General features: G+C 36.1%; 1 protein-coding gene across 6 annotated transcripts in view; it reads right to left on the reverse strand.

Moving 5' to 3' along the window:
- LOC131069597 (kinesin-like protein KIN-12D) overlaps positions 1-20255 on the reverse strand; it is a 114950-nt gene that overhangs the window by 51554 nt on the left and 43141 nt on the right. For all 6 annotated transcript variants that reach the window (XR_009112147.1, XR_009112148.2, XM_058005117.1 and 3 more), the window contains exons 15-16: positions 8895-8999; positions 8486-8721 (exon numbers count right to left, since the gene is read on the reverse strand). Coding sequence is in view for 4 of the 6 variants with exons in the window: in XM_058005117.1 (XP_057861100.1) it covers positions 8486-8721; positions 8895-8999 (341 nt within the window). In the remaining 2 variants the exon portion in view is untranslated. The remainder of the gene's footprint in view (positions 1-8485; positions 8722-8894; positions 9000-20255) is intronic.

The following is a 20255-nucleotide window of genomic DNA, read 5'->3' on the forward strand; positions in this document are numbered from 1 at the left end:
AAATTAAAAAAAATCAATGCATTCAAAAGACCAGTGATAGATTTGCTATGGAAAATTTTAAATTGTTTTTTTCAATAAACAAAAATTAGTCATTTTGCATTGCTCCATCCTAAAGCAGAGGTCAGTTATCCATAGATTGCTTTGAGGTAAAGTTTAATTCATTTTAGATAAAGGTTCAATTGACTTTAAATATAACAACACATGTTGAATTAAGGTGATGACTTTTTGGAATTAAACTGTTCAGTTGTATTCTCAATCAAGGATTGGTTGCCTTGGAATTGGGAGTACCTCATCTGCAAGCTTGGGCTGTTTTAGTTATGAAAAATTGGAGTTGGTCACCTGAAAGCTTGGAATGTTATGTTTATTCGTTGTAATCAGATCAGACATTCAGCATCTAGATTCTGTCATAAATTCAGATTTTATTTTGAATTCTTAAAAATGATATCTAATTATTTTAGGCAAATTTTCATTCCAAAGCTGAGTTTTGGAATTTTAGAATTCAGTTTGGCTCTTTTATAGTGGTATCAAAGCAGTGATTAAGCAGGTTGTGAAATTGATGCGGTAAAGGTGAGGGAGTTGAATGAATGCTGACCTTTACCTTCAGCACTTCACAACACATTTTGCAATGTCAATAAAAGCATTATATCTCCAAGTAAGTTAAAATAGGAGACCTACTCTTAGATCTAAAACCTAGCATGCAACTTGTAAAGGGTAGTCACCAAATTGGCATCTTTCCAAGATAAAACTTAATAGTAATAAATGATAACTTTCCCATTCGTGTTTATTGATTTGTTAAAACTTAGAACAATCCCATAATCCATCAATTGACTGATTTTTGATACAAATAAAAAGTTACCCTCAAAACTAGTTGGATTTGCAGACAGATTCATAGACAATAATATCTAAAAAAAACTGCTGATTTCATTAGATTAGATAACAAGATTATATCAAGACTTACAGAGAAAATCTAGACATCATCTCTCCTTGTAAAACCAGCACATTACAGATTACAACTCCCCTAGATAACACAAGACCAAATCTGAAACATAAACAGCCTTTACATAGAAACGAAAAAAATGTGATGCTAAGACTATCTCTCATCAATGACTGCAATACTTTTTGCCACCTTCAACCTGCAAAAGAATGACATGAAAGCGAACCCCAACACATTCTTCTGTCCTCTTTTACAAATTTTCCAACTAAAGCACCATGACTAGCCATTTCAAGAAAGATCTAGAAAGTAAATTGTAACTAATCTTTGATGTCCACCATTTTTGAGGGAATCAAAGGCAATCAAGAAGGTGTAAGAGAGTAGTCTGCGTTGTCATATCCCTTTGCACAAGTGGTGCCATCCTCGAAGCAAGTCAAAGCAAGAATCAAGGAGATCAAGTAACTTCCTTCGTTAAGATACCATCATAAAGGTAAGCATGCAAGATTATCTTCTCAAAATAGCTCCTCCACACGAGTTCCCCATTTGAAGTCTTTGGCATGAAAATGGAGGTCAAACATGCAATTTAAATTACGAACATGCAATGGTCCATCACCCTAAGTGCCCCTATGAAACATTGTGACTCTTCACCTTTTGTGGGGTGTCAAGAAAAAGTCAACATGTGTCAAATGGCCCCCCAATAATTCCAATGAAAGGTGAATGTAATGTCCCCTATTTATAGGTTGTCAATTCTCAAAGGGAAACATACATTATTACCTATAATGTTACAGTAGTTACAAATTAATGACTAGGATTGCTCATAGTACAGTTAGGCATTGTCCTTATTTAGGCCTAATCTTAATCTCCTTCTGATTTCCTACTCCTAGATGGGAAACTTGCTTGTCTAGGGCGCAATGATACCATCTCTAATGCAGCCCAAATTACCGCAACTCAGTCCATTCACCTTTGGGGCCTGCAGCCCAGATTTTAGGAGTTCTTTCACCCTTAGGGCTTTCTATTGAAGTGGTTTTACTCTGCCCTTCCCTAACAGCACCCTTCTCCTTTGGGGAATAGAAGGATTAGAATAGATTTATGACTTAGGACAAAGTAATGGCAATATCACTTTGTACTGTGATGTATATTATGACAGTCATACATATTGCAGTCTATATTAATATTACTATTAAATTCTGCATATCAACATTATCAGGCTTCATATATGAAGCACATCCCCATGCATACCACCAAGAACAAGGATGTTACTGCCTGAATAACAGTTCTGATCTGATCTGATCGATGGTGATTGTCATGGATGCTTTTGATTCCTTTCCTTTATATCTCTCAATGTGAGGGAGAGGTCACACCTCTTAATCATGTATGCCCTTTGGTAAGAGACGCACCCTTTCACCATTAGCACCCTTTGAAAGAGTGCAACTCTTCATTATTTCTGCACTTTGAAAGGGGCACATCCTTTCACAATCAGATCTGCACTTCTGATTCCCAAATTATCCCCCCTTCAAATGAGTTATCTTCTCCCTTTTATACCTCATATTTGGGGTAGTCACAACTTATCATTTCATGCCAATTGACCATTCATTAACTCTAATCAAATTTTAATTATATTCCTTTATATGTTAATTTAATTTTTATTTTTATTCTTTTGTATTTTAAATTCTATTATTATTATTTATTATTAAAGTATATTTCAAAGTGGGGACATTACAGTCACTGATATGGAAAGCAACGGAAAGTAACATTTTGGATTATAGATTTTTGAAGATAAATTTTGATATTTAAACAAGTTTAATAAACTTTGAGTTTTGCAATCAACATCAATGAAAGTAGTTTTTTCCATTAAAAACTTAAGGTCCAGATCAAAATTCTCAACTCACCAAAGGGCAGGGCTTCTTTTCCTTCAACTTAGATTCACTCATGCTTTCTCACAAGGGACACTTAATAGACTTTACCTAATTTTCCTTCAACATGATTGCATGAATTTTAGGAAACTTTGGCATGTCTTGTAAGGTGTCACAAAGAACAAAGAACAATCTCATATGGTGGTTTGAGGCATCACCAATACTAGGACTTTACATTGGATGCTTTTGATTCCTTTCCTTTATATCTCTCAATGTGAGGGAGAGGTCACACCTCTTCATCATGTATGCCCTTTGGCAAGAGACACACCCTTTCACCATTAGCACCTTTTGAACGAGTGCAACTCTTCATATTTTCTGCCCTTTGAAAGGGGCACAACCTTTCACAATCAGATCTGCACTTCTGATTCCCAGTTTATCCCCCCTTCAAATGAGTTCTCCTCTCCCTTTTATACCTCATATTTGGGAGTCACAACTTATCATTTCATGCCTTTTGACCATTCATTAACTTAATTAAATATTAATTATATTTAACTATATTCTTTTATATTTTAATTTAATTTTTTATTTATATTGTTTGTATATTAATTTTATTATTATTATTCATTATTAAATTATATTTCAAAGTGGGACATTACAGTGAATGTGCAAATGGAAGGAAAAACATTTGAAATTGAATAATTAGAAGAATAGAAATTGCCTTATAAACCTAAAAATGCAAGGTTAGAACACACAAACCAAAATACAACTAAAAACCTATTTATAGTAATTTTGATTGCTCAACCATCCAAATGCTCTTGCATCAAACACCCAAGGTATGAAAAGAACGTGAGCTCCTGCTGACAAAGTAATTTGAAGGTATCCTATATTGCTTTATTCTCATATACCATTGTAGAAATAAGCCCATCGGTGTCTTTGATAGCTCTATTCTTCCACTTAACTGGATATTCACTAGAGCTCCTGCTAGCAAAGTAATTTGAAAGCATTTGTTGTGCTTTGCACAGCGCACCCCATCTTTGACAAGGGACCCCCGTGGTTGCAATCTGCCTAAGGGGTAGAAAGGAGCCCATAGGCCGAAAATGAAGAGTTCAAGGTCATGTAATCAGCTTCTTTAAGCCGAAAAAAAATGAAAAAGTCGGAATTCGTGCAAAACAACCCCAATTCGCCAAAAAATTCAAGAGTCTCCAAATCGCCCGAGGTTTGCATTAGGATGAAAGGGCGTAAAAATTAAAAAAATCGCAAGATTTCTAATTAACCCGAAATTTCACCTAGCAAAGAGAGGCATTCAAAACAAAAATCGCACATTCTAGCCTTTAGGGCCGAAAAACACAAAGACCTCAAGAACCCGAAATTAGAGAGGGTCATCTGGCTGAAAATGCAATGAAAGATATAAAATTGCGCAAACACTCTTTGAGCCGAAAATCAAAATCCTAAATCATGCATTTCAACCAAAGGGCCCGAAAATCATTAGTGAAGGGTGACGTGTCAATTTCATGGAGTTAGAGTGAAATCGCGTGATTTCATTAAATTACCTAAGTTTGTAAAATGTCTAGTTTCGCACATTGACTTAAAATGCCGAAAATCTATAAAAGGCAACCCGAAGAAAGCCAAAAATCGCGTGTCAAAATAGAAATCTCAAGTTTTGTGCACTCCACAAGAAGATGTCGAAGTTTGCCAAAAAACAAATACGAACGAAATCACACATTACATCCAAAAATCCCGAAGTGCACTTAAGTGATCAACGTTGAAATAAAACTCAACATTTTACAAGGTTGCAAAAAATGAAATAAAAACAAACTCACACACCTCATTGAAAGTCGTGAATTTCATTTAAACAAAAGGCGGCCAAAACATACTTCGGCCTTTGATTATATTTTGAGAAAAGATGAATATGTCGTGCAATATATCAGAAATAGCCGAATTTAGTTAAAATCATGCATTTTTACTAAGCATGCCGAATTTCCAATTTAGAAAGGGCGTAGTGAAGACAACTCAGCGATTTTGTGGAGTTTGCGGGATTAAAAAGAAAATCGCTCAAAGACAAAATCGCCCAAAACCTCTTAAGTGGCCGAATTTCGCTCGAAATTCAAAAGGAGTTCCTTTAACTTGAAAGTAGAAAGTCTTACAAAAGACCAAATTCGCCCAAAAATCATGAGCAAAGGCACTTCGACTTGAGCTAAAATCTCACGTTTGGGCTAGAAATCGTGAAATTTGACAAAGGAAGACAAATGAAGTTTTTTAGAACTTCACGTTTTAATCAAAGGGCCCAAAATTGTGAAGAGGCAATTAAAGTGTGTTTTTTTTAAATCTCTCATTTAATCCTTTCGATCTGAAACTTTCAAAAGGGAGAAAGGACGTTTTAATAGAAAGTCTCACATCTTGGCCAAAAGGGCCGAAAAGTCAGGAGAGCAAATAAACATAAGTTAAAGATCATCTCTCATTTCACTTGTTGAACCTGAAATTGCCAAGAGGGGGGTTATAACCTAAAAAGATAATCTCTCAAAACCCCCAATATGCTCGAAATTCTAAGACTAAGGTGATTAAAGAGGTAAAATCACACGAAATTTCACAAGGGTGGTGTTAAAATGCAAAGCCAAAATCTCACATTTTAGGTGAAGCGTTCAAAATTGGATATGCTTCTTAAAAAGGCTTGAGCTTAACATCTCGCAATTCACCTCTCAGGCTTGAATTTCGTCTAAGTTGGAGAGCGAATCAAGACGAAGGATGGGATCTCACATTTGAAGAGAGACATTTAAAAGATACATTTCACAAAGAGCTTCTCAAGCCCAAACTCCACCGAGACGAAGCCAGACGTTAAATAAAATTTAATATTTGTCAAATTAATTTAATTAATTTTTCAAATTGATTGATTAAAGGTGAAATTGATTGTTCGTAGGAAAACGACATCAGGAGGTGCTAAAGTGACGACTTAACACAAGATCAAAGCCAGGCGCTAGAAGCTAGAGAAGAAGATGTAGGAGCACGAGATCGAAACCAAGCATTGGGAAGCGTGCCATTGGACGACAAGTTGAAATCCACCCTCAAGATCAAAGACGAAGAACATTTAGAATGCAATGAGAATGTGCATTCTCAGAAGGACACACTGCTGGATTTAATTCCAGAAGTTCAATTTAAAGTTTAAAAATTGAAATACTTTATTTTACATGACTGCCTGTGTGCCTCACCTAATGCATTTTAAAACAAAGGGACACAGACCAATTATGTTCAACTACCAGGAGGACCGAATTAATGCCAAATAGTTGTAGGCAATTGAGATAGTGGTTGGGTGGATTACTGGGAATTGTGTGGGCATGGGTCAAAGCTGCTAGCTTCTAGAAGGCAGATCAGAACCCTTGGATGCAATCAATCCTAGCCTCTGATTCAATATATAAAATCTATAAAAGGCAAAGGCCTTTCTTTTGTAAAGGGTTGATTATTGTTAGATTTTTTAGGGTTAGATAGTTAGATTCTAGTTAGATTTTAGGAATAGCATAGAAATGTTGCAAAAATTGTTGTAATAGGCAGCTAGAATCAATATAATGGACATTGATTTGGTGTTTATCATCTTGGTTTTAGTATGTTTGCATGGTTTCTTTCAGCAATTTAGATAGATCTTTATTTTTGGGTGTGCAGGAATTTGATGGATTTGAGCTCATACCATTGAGGATATACTGATTGTGTGTCCTTGTGTATGGTTAGCATGAGCCTTTAAATCGTGTTTAGTTCAATTGCAAGTGTCTGTCTGAGTTATGCCAGAATTGGGTGCTTAGCCATGCATTTGCAATCTGAAAATCTTCCAAGTCCCCTTGAAGATTGCACCGTTCCTGCGAGGTTGTGAGCCATCTGGCCAAGCAAGGATTGGTTATGTTGAATCCGTCTACCCACATATCAGTCTTATTAATTTTAGGTTTCCTAAACCCTTCTCTTTTGCTTTTATTTCCCAATTCGGGAATCAAATACTGACCAGCTTGTTGCAAAACATAAGGCCCCTTGTGCTCCTAGCAAAACACATCGGCCGTTGAGTTATCCCCTAGTCATGACTTGACAGTTTAAACCTTGAGGTCGCCTCCATTCATCAATTAAAAGCAGCATTAGGGCTTCCTTATACAAGAGAGGATAGGATACTCGACGAGAACATTCTATTCTGCGTTGGTCGGATAGAGTTGCAGCGATGCAACTTTAGCCACATCAACAGAATCCTATGTTGTTTTATTCTTATATACCATTGTTGAAATAAGCCCATCAGGGTCTTTGATAGCTCTATTCTTCCACTTAATTGGATATTCACTATCATTTCTTACTTTGATCCCCTCTATAACTCTTGATTTCTAAATGTGTGCTATCTCTTCCTTTGGATTTTATGGTGTTTGTAATATTCCAAACATCCTCCCTTGCCCACTCACTATTGGCATGCCTCCTATAGTGGTGGGATGCTTAGTGATCCCCTACAAGGGAGAATGTTCCAAGGGTATCCCCCACTCTACAAGGGCATCCCAAGGGTGTCACCTATTTTACAAGGATATCATGATAACATTTCCTCCTACATATGACAATGAGAGAGTGACAATGAACATCTCATCCTTGTATCATGGGAATGTCCCTATTTTGAAAACAACCATTATATAAGAGACATGTCCTTCTGGAACACAAGTATGATGTGTAGACACAAATTTGACCATTTCCTAACATCACCCAATTCATCTGATATATATCCCCTTCCACTGTTAATTATATAAAAGCAATTATTTAATTAGCCAATCCAATCCTCTTCCTAGCATTACTTTATTAAATTCCAATCATTTATTTAATTAATTAATAATTTCAACATTTTCATCTATAATCCAGCCTTAATAAATAAAGAACATTTATTTAATTAACTCCATCACTCATATCCCAATCTTCCAAAAATTAAATAAACACAAATTGTTTATTTGATTGCAATTCTCCCCATCAAATCATTAGCTACCTAAAATCATTTAGTTAATTGATTAATCACTTGCACAATCTTAAACATCATTAGCCATGTCAACCCTGCACATGGCTCAATGCATGCAAAAAGCTCCATAAAATCTTTTCTTTGAATCTTGTCCATTTATTCAATTTATAAAATCCTAGCCATTCAAATCCCTTGGATCATGGCCTTTTCACGTGCACTTATCACAAAGTGACTAATGGAGACTTCTCATGCATCCAATCCTCTCAATCATTCCTAGCCATTGATCTTTCAAATCAATACAAACCATGGATCCCCCAAAATTTATAAATAGCTCAACATATGAGCTCATTTCAAAAGAACCTTGAATGCAAAGTTATGTTACTGTTTTGAACACCTTACATCCATTTCTTCATACACCAACCCACCTTGAGCACATCCATCTTTGGCGCAACAAGAGACTTGTGGATGAAGGATTTGTTATTGTCTCTCATTTAAATTTATTAATTTGAATCCTTATATACATACAATATGAAATAAGGACATTCAATCATAGAAATACTTTCAAAACGCACATTTTTAAAGGTATAATCTTTGATCTGCTTTAATACTTTGCACACAAAATCATTTAAACGCAACTACATCTGAAGTTAATGAATTGCATTCTACAGATGACGACTACTATAAACTACCGAGCAAACGCACAAATGTCAAAAACTGACTAAACTAGAATAGGTAGAAGAAAACTACCTTCGAATCTGTTCTATGAGTTTAATGTTTTCCATTGCAAAACGGATTAGCTCTGGATTACGATCAATCCGTCCTCGAAGAAGCTTTACTTCTTCCTTTAATGCCTTATTTTCTTCTGATAATATTGTTGCTGAGGAGATAGAACCTCCTACAGCAGATTCCATTTTCGAAATTTTTTCTTCACGGAACCTTAACAACATTCGACTGCACTGAGTTTCATCTTCACGCTGTCGAACCTGCACTAAGAAAATAAATGGTTTCCAGATGCATCCTTTGTATAATAAGAACCACATGTGCCAATAAACTCAAAACTCGACTAAAATTTTCAAGGAATCTATTCATGCTAAAAAGGTGTATTCTATAAAAGGAAATTGAAATCAAATAAAAGAATTGCACAACATGAGCGTACCAAACATTGCAGGTACTCAATTTCAGTGGATAAATGCTTTGAAAGGCGTTCGGATTGTAATTCTCGTCTCAAGGCTCCTGCTACAATACTTTCCAAACTCCGTATCTGTTCACAAAAGTATCAGAATTAATGTTAGCTTAATTAATTTTATGTTGATAAGATATAATTGTATTAATTAAAGAGAATAATCACAAAGAAAAGATCTAGCAATAGATTAGACAAGCTTCACGATATACACAAGCAGAAGACAAAAAGTTACATCACTAAAACCCCTATTGGAATATGCAAATAGAGCGGATTCATACATGACATATAACAATTACTATAAAGAGGTGGTTGTTGCAAGGGAAGTGCTTGTAAGTTATGAAAAATGAACAGCTGTACAATATGAACTTTAGATAACTAAGACTATGGACAAAGAACTATCTAACTTTTCCCGAAACAGTGATAACCACCAGGAGAGTAAGAATAATTCTCATCAGTCAAAGTTTGTATTTACCATAAATTGAGTCATTGATCCCTAATGTTACCTTGCCTGGGCAATTGCAGCTTTCACTACAATCGACATGACACTTTGCAGGGGGCTGTTAATTAGCTGTCTGAGTAATTTCAAGAATTTCAGCATCGAAAATTCAGTGATAGAAGCAGAGTTACTGGCTTCAAGCATATGTTTGAAGCCCTTTATTAAGGAATTGTCTTATTTAGTACGAGTGTTTATTGATGCCCTCTTGTTGTTTTCCAACTACATGAAGGAGCTGTAAAAGACTGGTTTGCATGAAAAGATTGTGAAAGAGTGTCCTTCAACTTCTTGGTCTGATTCTGTATTGTCTTGGAGAATTCCTGAAGTATGACCAGCAGATTAGGGTTTACTTTTTGGCTTGAGAATTAGCATGGAAGTCTCCACCATCACCAAAATGCAAAAAAAAAATGTTGCCAGCCCAAAAATTTATTGGAGCACCACGTTGTCCCTATAAGTTAAAGAGTCACTAGACTAGGTAAGACACTAGAGCTATGAAAACATACTGCTGGAGTTGAGGGACACTGATTCTCATCCTCAACGGGATTGAGATTTTTAAGGATTGTTGTAGAGCTCGTCCCTCTTCATATTGGATTAAGGAGCGACTCTAGCTGCTATCTTCTATGTACTTCCAGGTCTAGTACTTCTATTGTTTCATGCTTGGCGTTGCCTTTCCACCACTGTCTATATAGGTTAAAATTTATTCCTCGAGCTCCTCCTTAATGGCAGAGTTACTGAAAAATCTAAGGAAATAGAATTGAGTAAGTAGCATAAGGAATGGCAGGTGCAGAGTAGCCTACCATATTTATCGATAGAGGGTTTGAAATTGAAACCTACAGTGAGAATTTTCTTGTGGAATGATAGTTTTCTGAAATTTAATGATGCTAGGAAAGCTATGAACAGGTGTAGACAATGATATTCAGAGAAGCAGGGTTTCCAATTATAGACTTATTAAAATATCTTCCAAATTAAAAATACCAACTAGCAACACCAACGCCAACCAAAACTTCTTCAAAATTAATTTGTAGTTTCTTCTATTCGATGTGAAACCTGAGATTAGACTTTACAAACATACTTTCACATAGAAACAGTTGTGCAAGTTGAACTCTTGAAAACAATAACACCAGTATTAACAATTAGTTGTAGCTGAAAGAGAAAATTCATGCTTATCCATTGTTTATTCTGTTCGTGCCAGTTGACCCCAACAATTTCTAAAAATTCCAAGGCTGGGTGACAAATATAGAACCAAAAGCAACCTGACAGAGATAGGTTGATTCTTTTGAATAAAATAAACTTAAAATTATTGACATTATAAACAGTGAAGACGTTTGAAGGTATTGACTAAAACATATTACAGTTAAATGAGGTGTCTATAATAGCCTGAAGGGGCAGCGTAGTTGGTTAAGGGCTTTCGTTTCGTCCCATATCGGTCCCGAGATCAATTCTCTCTGTTTTGGGTTAAATGGTGTGTGGTTTGTTCAGGCCGGGCCACCACTTCCAGTGGCCTAGTCTCGCCTCAGCTCGCCTCCTCCTCCCCCAAAACATGGCAACAAAGTAAGACCAGGGCAAGGGTGGTGGAGATCGCTGGGCTGAGTCACAAATCTACACGGCATTCCGCTGGGTTGGGGATACCACTGGGTCAACAAAAAAAAAAATAGAGGTGTCAATAATGGCCATATAGCATTGTCTACCAAACCGTGCTGAATAAAATGGATTATAAACTAAGAGACTCCTTCAAGAATTGTATTACTAATTTTGATGCCAATGTTATTATTCCTTAACAAGCAGCTCAAATTCAAGAATATTATTTGGGTGAACAGCAACTCCTACAATTCTCTGCTAAATGAGAATTTTTATATTTTTTCGAAGTATCATCAAAGTTGATTAATATTGTGATAGATGAAATATATATTCATTACTTTTAAATTTTAATTATAAATTAATAATTTGTTATTAATTATTAATTAGTTGTTTTATTTAAAATTGTATGAAAAATTAAATTTTAATTATTTATTACTATAATTTATAATTCAATTAATTAATTAGAAATTATTGTAATATTATCATTATTATTAATTATTTAAATTTTAAATTAAAATATTAATATTTATTATTTTGTGTCTTGTCTCAAAAACAAAAATAAGACTTCTACTAATGCGAGCGAATATGCAAAATTTTCAATTTCCGCTCCCCAAAAGTGCACCCTCGCGCAACGACACCTCTGGAGAATGGAAGACGGTGGTTAGCAAGAAAGGGAAGAAAAGGATAAAAAGGAATCAGTTCCTGCGATCTCATTTTACCAGTCCTCGGGGTGCGTTCCCACAAGGGCGGTGTGCAACTTACCCTAGCAATATCCAGAAGGGAGCGAATTTAAGGCAAAATTCGGCAAAGGAATTTTGTCCTTCTGTGGCCTCTTCCTAGGCCGAATCTGAACAGTAATCACCGCCCCCAATGGGTTTTCGAAAAAGGAGGTAGAGTTCACTATTGACGGGACGAAGATAGTGTTGAAGGCATGGAACAATGATCCTCAAAAGGTAGTGATAGTGAATCCTATGTGGAACCTTTATTACAGATTAGGGCTCTTGGCCAAATGGAACGGCAAGGACCTTCCTGCCCGGGAGGCAATAGACTGGTGGTATTCATGGTTCCCGCGGGAGGTAAGTATCTCTCATCTTGAAATGATGTTTTGTTCATTCTGTGTAAGAATTCAGATATTAAAACAGAAATTCTTTCGGGCAAAGTTAGATTATTTCAGGGACATTGTTTTTCCTGAATTGAATGGTATCCAAATTTCGACCCGTCTTCTTTTAAATCGAGGAGGATGCAGAGTTGGGTGGATTTGGGCCCTCCCTGTCGAATATCACTTACATCGAATGTGAAGGTCTCAATAGAGAAGACCAATATAAACATATAAAACTACTTATAGAAATAAAAACTAATGTTAAAACCTTCGACCCAGTAGAAATTCTATCAGGCTGAGGGTCTTGGACTATTAATCCAATCATGTATGATGGATTCATCGATATAACAAACATTTTAATAAAAAATTCTGAGATAGAGAATGATAATCATATTAATGTGGAATCTCATTCCACAAGACCTGAAATTACTATGAAATTTAATGAAGGTAAGGACGGATTCTATCTTGAAACTCTCGAGGGAACCCAACCAGAACCCCCGGCCTCTTTCGTCCATGAACACTCTGATATTAATTTAGCTCCCCATTACAAAAATAAGGAATCCCTGGAGATCCTTCTAAAAGAAACTGATGCCCTTAGATCTGACATGGATCTCGAACTAGATAAACTCAATTCTGTAGATATCAATCTTTGCTCCCCCGCTGACCCAAGGTTGGATAACCATGAGTCTCACATTCAGGTTGAGGAAATCAACCATGATATTCCTCTGGAATTAGAATCAACATTATATTTAATTGGAATCAACAATGAGGAAATTTTGAGTCCTGAGGAGGAAGAGGAAAAACACTTCCTCATTCAAAAAATTCTGGATTCTATGGAGGAGGATGGGGAAGTGGAGATAGATACTACTAGTGTGGCCCCTCAGGTTGATGGGATTGGAAGCCCTAGGACTGTTGATTCCCCCAACTCGAATCCTATCTTGGGAATCAATCAAAATTGCCACAGTATTGATCACCCTGACTGTGCGACTGAAGGTAAAAAAAGAGGCAGAAAGTCTCTTGTTGAACTTAGAACATTGGATGGTTTGGCCGGAGACCAAGGTAAGCTTACTGATTTCTTTGATGCAGGGAAGGGGAAGGTCCTTCCCAAAGAGCCATGAAGATAATTTCCTGGAATGTTAGGGGACTAAAGGCCCCTAACAAACAACGCCTAATCAAGCGCTTCATATTTTCTTGGAAATTTGAACTACTAATGTTGCAAGAGACAAAGTTTACACTTGATGACTATTAAATTTGGCAAGAAATAGGTTTGTGGAGAATTGATTCTGTTGAGGCTGATGATGCGTCGGGGGGTCTGTGTATGATATGGGATCCCAGGCGGATCTCCTACACTCCAATGTTTAGCAATAAACAATCTACGTGAGGTATGGTTAAGAGCATGTATAGTAATCTTAGCTTTCTGCTATTAAATGTCTATGGTCCCATTCCTGATGATAAAAAGAGATTGGTGTGGAGATAACTTAGCAACCTCTTTGATTCTTATATTGGCTATCATTTCATTAGTGGAGGTGACTTCAATGCCTTACTAGACATTTCAGAAAAATGGGGGGGGGGGGCTCAGAAGAATTCTTCAATCAATGAAAGACTTTAAACATTGGGTTTGCACCAATGAGCTTATGGAAATTATATCTAGTAACGATACCTTCACATGGAATAACAGGAGTTCAGGCTCCAGCTACATTGCAGAGAAGCTTGATAGATTCCTTTATAAAGGAAATCTGATTGAAATTCCTCAAGTTAAGAGCTCTCACATAATTCTAGCTTCTGGTTCGGATCACTTCCCTGTACACCTTATGATTGAAGAAGATAGGCAACCTACTAGATGCCCCTTCAAATTTGAAAAAATGTGGATGCTAGATGAAAATTTCCTTAACTTGATTGCAAAATGGTGGGGTGAGGAAAACTTTATAGGATCTAAAATGTTTTGTTTTGTAGCTAACCTGAAAACTATTAAGCAAAAACTTCTCCATTGGAACAGAGAAAATTTTGGCAATATCTTTGAAGAAAAAGCTAGAATTGAAAAAGAGTTACGAGAGCTTAATGAAATAATTATCAAGGATGGAATGAATCAGCAGAGCTATGTCAGAGAGAAAGAACTTGTAGGACTTTACTCCAACATTCTAGCAAAGTAAGAGATTTATTGGAAGCAAAAATCAAGAGAGAATTGGCTTCATAATGGAGACAAAAATACAAAAAAATTCACAACAACACTTAAATCAAAAGGAACATTAATAGGATCTCAACTATAAAGGATAGGGTTGGCAACAATATTGATGACCCCAAATTGATTGCTCAAGAAGCAGTTAATCACTTTATGGAAATTCTGAATAATTGGGACACGTCTGACTTAAGAGCACAGTCCAAGTTTTTGGAAAGCATCCCTAGGCTTGTATCGGAATCCCAAAATAGGATGTTAAACAGTAAATTTATAGAAGCAAAAATTGTTACCTACTAAAAAATTAAGAAACTTTTTTTGGAAGGGTACTGCTGATAGGAAGAAGCTTGCCTTGATTGCATGGCATAAAATTTGTAGACCTATAGATTCTGGGGGGGCGGGAGTGAAAGATTTTGTCATGCAAAATAGGGCACTTGGAGTAAAATTGGTATGGAAAATATACAATGAACCAAATCTCAAATGGGTAAAAATTATCCAGTCCAAGTATCTAGCTAATAATGACCCTTGTTGCCTTTTTAGGACTGCCTCCCCTCCAAAAGGCTCTAGGATTTGGAACTTCTTGCTAGGATGTAGAGACATTATCATGGACAAACTCACTTGGGACATTGCCAATGGGGAAAATGCCCTTTTCTGGGAAGACTCATGGGGTGGTTATCTGGCTCTCAATACCCTAGGAATTAATGAACAAGTTATAACCCGATTGAAGGATGTATGAGGCCACTATGTTAAGGACTATGTAACTTTCCCCAATGGTGACCCGGTGTTGGGCTGGGAATGGACACAACTAACTGACCTTGGCCTCCCTAATCATGATTTTGTGGTGTTAACCAGACATTTAAATGATAGGAGGATTGTCTTTCACCATGGCAGAGATAAACTTATTTGGGCACGATCTAAAACAGGCTCTTACAGTGTGAAGGAAGGTTATAAAATGTTGCAAGAGAAGCTATCCTTGCCAAAAACTGATCTCCTGATCAAACTTTGTTGGAATAAAGTAGGGCTCCCCAAACCAAGCTCATTTACTTGGGCCGCACTTCAAAACAGAATTTTAACTACTAATTGGTTCACTAAGTTAGGCTTTGAAGGCCCCTCTAGATGCCCTCTTTGTGAAAAAGAGAGTGAAGTTGTTAACCACATCCTTTTGAATTGCCATTATAGTCAAGTGTGTTGGGATTGGTTATGCGAAAGCTTGTGCTGGTACTCCCCGAAGCATAATGATCTTCTTAAGTGGTTTCAGAGCTGGCCATCTCATGAGAACATTGGGATTTACAATACTATTTGGAACATTGCACCTTCAATCCTCATCTGGGAACTCTGGAAGGAAAGAAATAGAAGAATTTTTAAAAATAAAGTACTATGTGAGAATCTTTTAATCAATAAAAAAGCCTTAATTGTGGAAATTGTCAACAGTAGATTACTATTATCACAGAAGAATAATTCCAAGTTCTCGAGATGGGATGAATCTATTAGAAGAAAGTAGAACGGCCTCAACATTCCCCCCTTCTTTGGCAAAGGGGCCCCTAATAATATCTGTGATAGATCTCAGACTGTCTGGTCCCCCCCCCTCCTTCAGGTTGTGGCTAAAGCTAAACTTTGATGGTGCCTCAAGAGGCAATCCTGGGATGGTAGGAATTGGATGTGTGATCCACAACTCTGATGGTCAAGAGATAGCTAGCCTTTGCAAACCGATTGGAATAGACACCAACAACATGGCTGAGATACAGGCCCTTTGCGAAGGTTTAGTTTTGGCCAAGGATCTACAAATTAAGAATTTAGAAATCGAAGGGGACTTAGCTATTATTATTAATGCTATTAGAATGGGCTCTACACCTAATTGGAAACTTAATAGCCAACTGAATAGGGCAATTGTCCTTCTCATCTCCCTTGAGAGGTATACAACAAATCATATCTACAGAGAAGGCAACAGAAAGGTTGATTCCTTGGCCAATCTTGGGGTGGATGGTAAGATGATCTTAAACCTCAAACCCCCCTAAGAAGTTATTGGCTATTGGACTGGTGTCCACAGTATTGTCCTTCTTGTTCCCTTCAATCCACCTTTGGCATGCATGTGTTACTACCCATGCCCTGCCCGATCCTTTGATTTTATTTAATGTTACTCTTATGTCTTTTCTTTCTCCTTTCTTCTTTTATTCTTTTATTTTTGAATTTATATATATGTGGAGGCATATACATGAATATTTACACATATATATGGATACATGTATATGAATATACTTATATATGCATATATACTTATACTGAGATATATATATATATATATATATATATATATATATATATATGTCTATATATATATATGTCTATATATATATATGTCTATATATATATATGTTCATATACATATATATGTGTGTGTTATATTCATATATATATTTGGATATATATAGAGATTTTATTTTCCTTTTGTTCCTCTATGTTATTTATATTTTGCCATATTTTCCCATATTCTTGTTCGTGCTTATTTATTTTTTCTTTTATTTTCTTTCTTCTGTTTTTGAGCTTCCATTTTCCCTTCTTTCTCCATACTCTTTTATTTTCCTCTATCTTTCTTTCCCCCCCCCACTCTCTCGTCGGTTTTATTTCTGGTATGTGCTCTGTCATAGCCTTTAATTTTATTTGTATGATTTTATTTGGCTTTTTGCTCCCCTTTTTCTTTTGTTTATTGCTTACCATATGTCTTTAGGCTCTTCATTTGTTCACCCTCATCATTATTCATTAACCATAGACAGCTTCATTTCTAAAGGTGGCGACGTCTGAGATTTTGCCTTCATCATCTTCTTTTCGGCATCTGTGACATTTATGTGACCTAGTTTGGAGAGCCTTCTCGGCTTTCTTTAAGTTCAATCTGGCTCGGCTTTGGCATTCTTACTGTGTCGGATACTTTAAAATGAGTCTGCAATTCTTATGCTTTCCAAGGAAGAAAGCAGAATCATGGCATTCAAGGGACAAATTAAACAGGAACATTGGAGCAAGATCTTAAACAACCTTGATGATCTCGTTGTGAGGGTTGTTATAGAAATTATGGGCAAGGAACATATGAACTATGAATTCAGGTTTAGGGTTAACTACAACATTCCTGCTACATTTCTAGCCATTTTACTGGTCATGGGCACACCCAAAAATGAGGCAATTCTACTTTGCCAGGCGATTTTTAAAGAGAATTTGCTGACTGGTTTAGAACTTGCAGTCCACAATGCTAGTGAGAACCTGATGATTACTTACCCTGAAGATTATGCTGAGCCGAGTGAGAGGAATCGTGCTAGGAATGTGGCGATATGCCCTATCTTGGTTATCAAAGATATCTCTTCCTTCGAAGCAAGGAAACCGATAACTGCTAGAAACATTGCATTCCTCCAGAAATGGCTTCATTTGAAACTTGCTCAAGGCACGAAATGGTGGGTCGAATATATGACTGAGGAAGGCTTTTCGCCTCCACCAAACTTCCCTGCAATGGATATCGAAAAATTCCAGGTACTTCCTCTTGTGATTATTAAGGCATCTCATTTGGCCGATAAACCTTCCTCTCAGGTTAGAAAAAGGACTCGAAGAGCGACAATGGAGGCTATCCCGTCGAGCTCTTCTGCAAATCCTCACCCTCCTCATGGGGACTGTGTTTTTGTTGATAGGGGCTTGAAAGATTAAGGGCATAGTTTATATTCCCTGTTTTTGTCAAATTCAATTTTTTGAGAATCCCCAAGAATTTGCTGCACTAGCTAGGGCTTACTTGGTAGCTTGCTATTATGGTTATTTAGCATTATTTTGTTTGGAAATGTGGCTACTCTGACACTTTAAGACTTTACTTTAGATTCGTGGTTATACAGGGCTAACTGATAAGATTTTGCTTATATGGATAATTTTAGACTTCTCTATGGTTAAAGTCTGACATTTTCCTGTATTACTGACATTGCACTTTGGTTTTCAATTTCATGCAATATTGTTTCCTGAGGGTTATAGTGTAATATTGATGCCATTGCTCTAGGTCCCCTCTAGCTATCTGGGTCTCTAAAAATAACACCTATATATATAAAGATTATGCATTCAGAGGGGTAGGGGCCTCACACCAGCCTGGGCTTTATTTTGGGTTTGTGTCTCTTTATGCTTATATGATTATGATATACTGAAATTGACATGCACTAGAAATGAAGGTGCTTTCTTATCTTGCAAGGTTTTGCTAACAGCTAACAATAGGACTAGATGGTTGGAGGTTGCTTGTGACTATTTCTGTGCAAGGAATATTATCAATACAGGTCACCCCAAGGAGAATGTTATATTGGAATGGATTGGATAGATTCGTACTTCATGGGAAGGCCGTAGCTATGAGTGACAACCTCTTCAGATTTCGGCATGTGGTCCTCACTTTGTGGGTTATCCAAGGGCAAAACATAGGCAGACTTTTGTGTACTACTACATGCTATCTGTATCAGGCTTTTGTAAAGTTTTGTAATTTTTCAAATTGTATCCATACATGAACAATTGAGATTTTTGGGGCAAGACTAGAGGCTTTCTCCACCCGGCTCTTTCCTACCGGTGCCCCTAGTGAGCCGGGTTGTATTAGGTTTTATTTTATTAATAAAATCTTATGGCTTAGGCCTTTTACCAATCAAAAAAATATATTAATATTGATTATTTTTTAAAAAATTAAATTATTAAATAACTCAAAAACTAAAAGTTAAATGATAAAATTTAAAGGTAATTATTTCAAATTTTAAAATTAAAAAAGTTGAATGTTTATTAGCATAGAGATATCAATTTGAACCTACTTTGTTTACTTATAAATTTATAATTATTATATTTACTATATACAATTTTATGTTGTAGTAAAAACTAGCATACTTGTCTTTATTATATTACTATGTTTTAACATATTCTTGTTATTATATTTTTATAATTTCATTAAATTCTTTTAAAAAAACAAAAAAGTTTTAATATTAAATTATTATTATTATTACAAAAAAACTAAAAGCAAAAAACTGTTAAAGTGGGAGGATGTGTAAGAACCCTGTTGGTTCTACCTCTTCTACTGAAACAAATGTTGTCTTCTTTTTATATTTTCAAAGGTTTTGAATAATTTTAAGCAAAAAATAACAAGTGTGTCAAGCAAGAATTGCACATAAAACTAAATAGACAAGAAATAATGAGCAATTGTAACTATATTATGAATAAGGTAACTGCTACAAATAATTCTAATGCTAATTGCATACCCGGAGGTCCTCAGCTTATTTTAAATAAATAATTATGAGTTTGCCAACCAAAACTGGGAAATTGACCAAAATTGAAGTACAAGTCCAAAATACAATTTTTTCAGGCCAAATATGAGATGAATCCATCTAGTTATGCTAGACGTTGGGAATGGTACAACTAGATTGCAAATTAGGAAGGCGTTTCAACCTCCCAGTCAAAACGTCCCTTTCCTGGACCCCACATGTCAAACCTGAATTGTACGGCCAGCAACTAAAAACTATACGGCTGCTTGTTGAAATGAAATATGTTGCTAAAGGGGGCATCTAATCTAATTTGCCCTTTCCTTATGGGAAAATCTACAATATCTGAAATAAAGATTCAATAATTCAGCTTATCTTCCATAGCCTCACAATCACAGATCCACGAAGAATTGTCGTTCTCCAATGGCCAAACCTCTGAAACCCTTGTCAAAGAATTCCACTAAGCAAAATAACAAGCAATGTCAAATAATCAATAATAGAGGTTGAATTGCTTGCTTTGCCTTTATAAACTCAAAAAGGCATAATTCTCCAAAAAGTTAAATTTCCTCTTGAAGGGAGTTAAATACATTTAAAATGTATTTAATATACTTTATGCAACATTTGAATTAATTCCCCACTTGGACGTACCCTTTTGATATTCACTTTATATTATTTAAGTGGCCCACTTTTTAATAAGTTAATAATATAACTCCAAATGGCACGTTTCTCAAGAAAGTACACCCAAAGT

This window comes from Cryptomeria japonica, chromosome 3, assembly GCF_030272615.1.
Source record: "Cryptomeria japonica chromosome 3, Sugi_1.0, whole genome shotgun sequence".
Taxonomy (NCBI): Eukaryota; Viridiplantae; Streptophyta; class Pinopsida; order Cupressales; family Cupressaceae; genus Cryptomeria; species Cryptomeria japonica.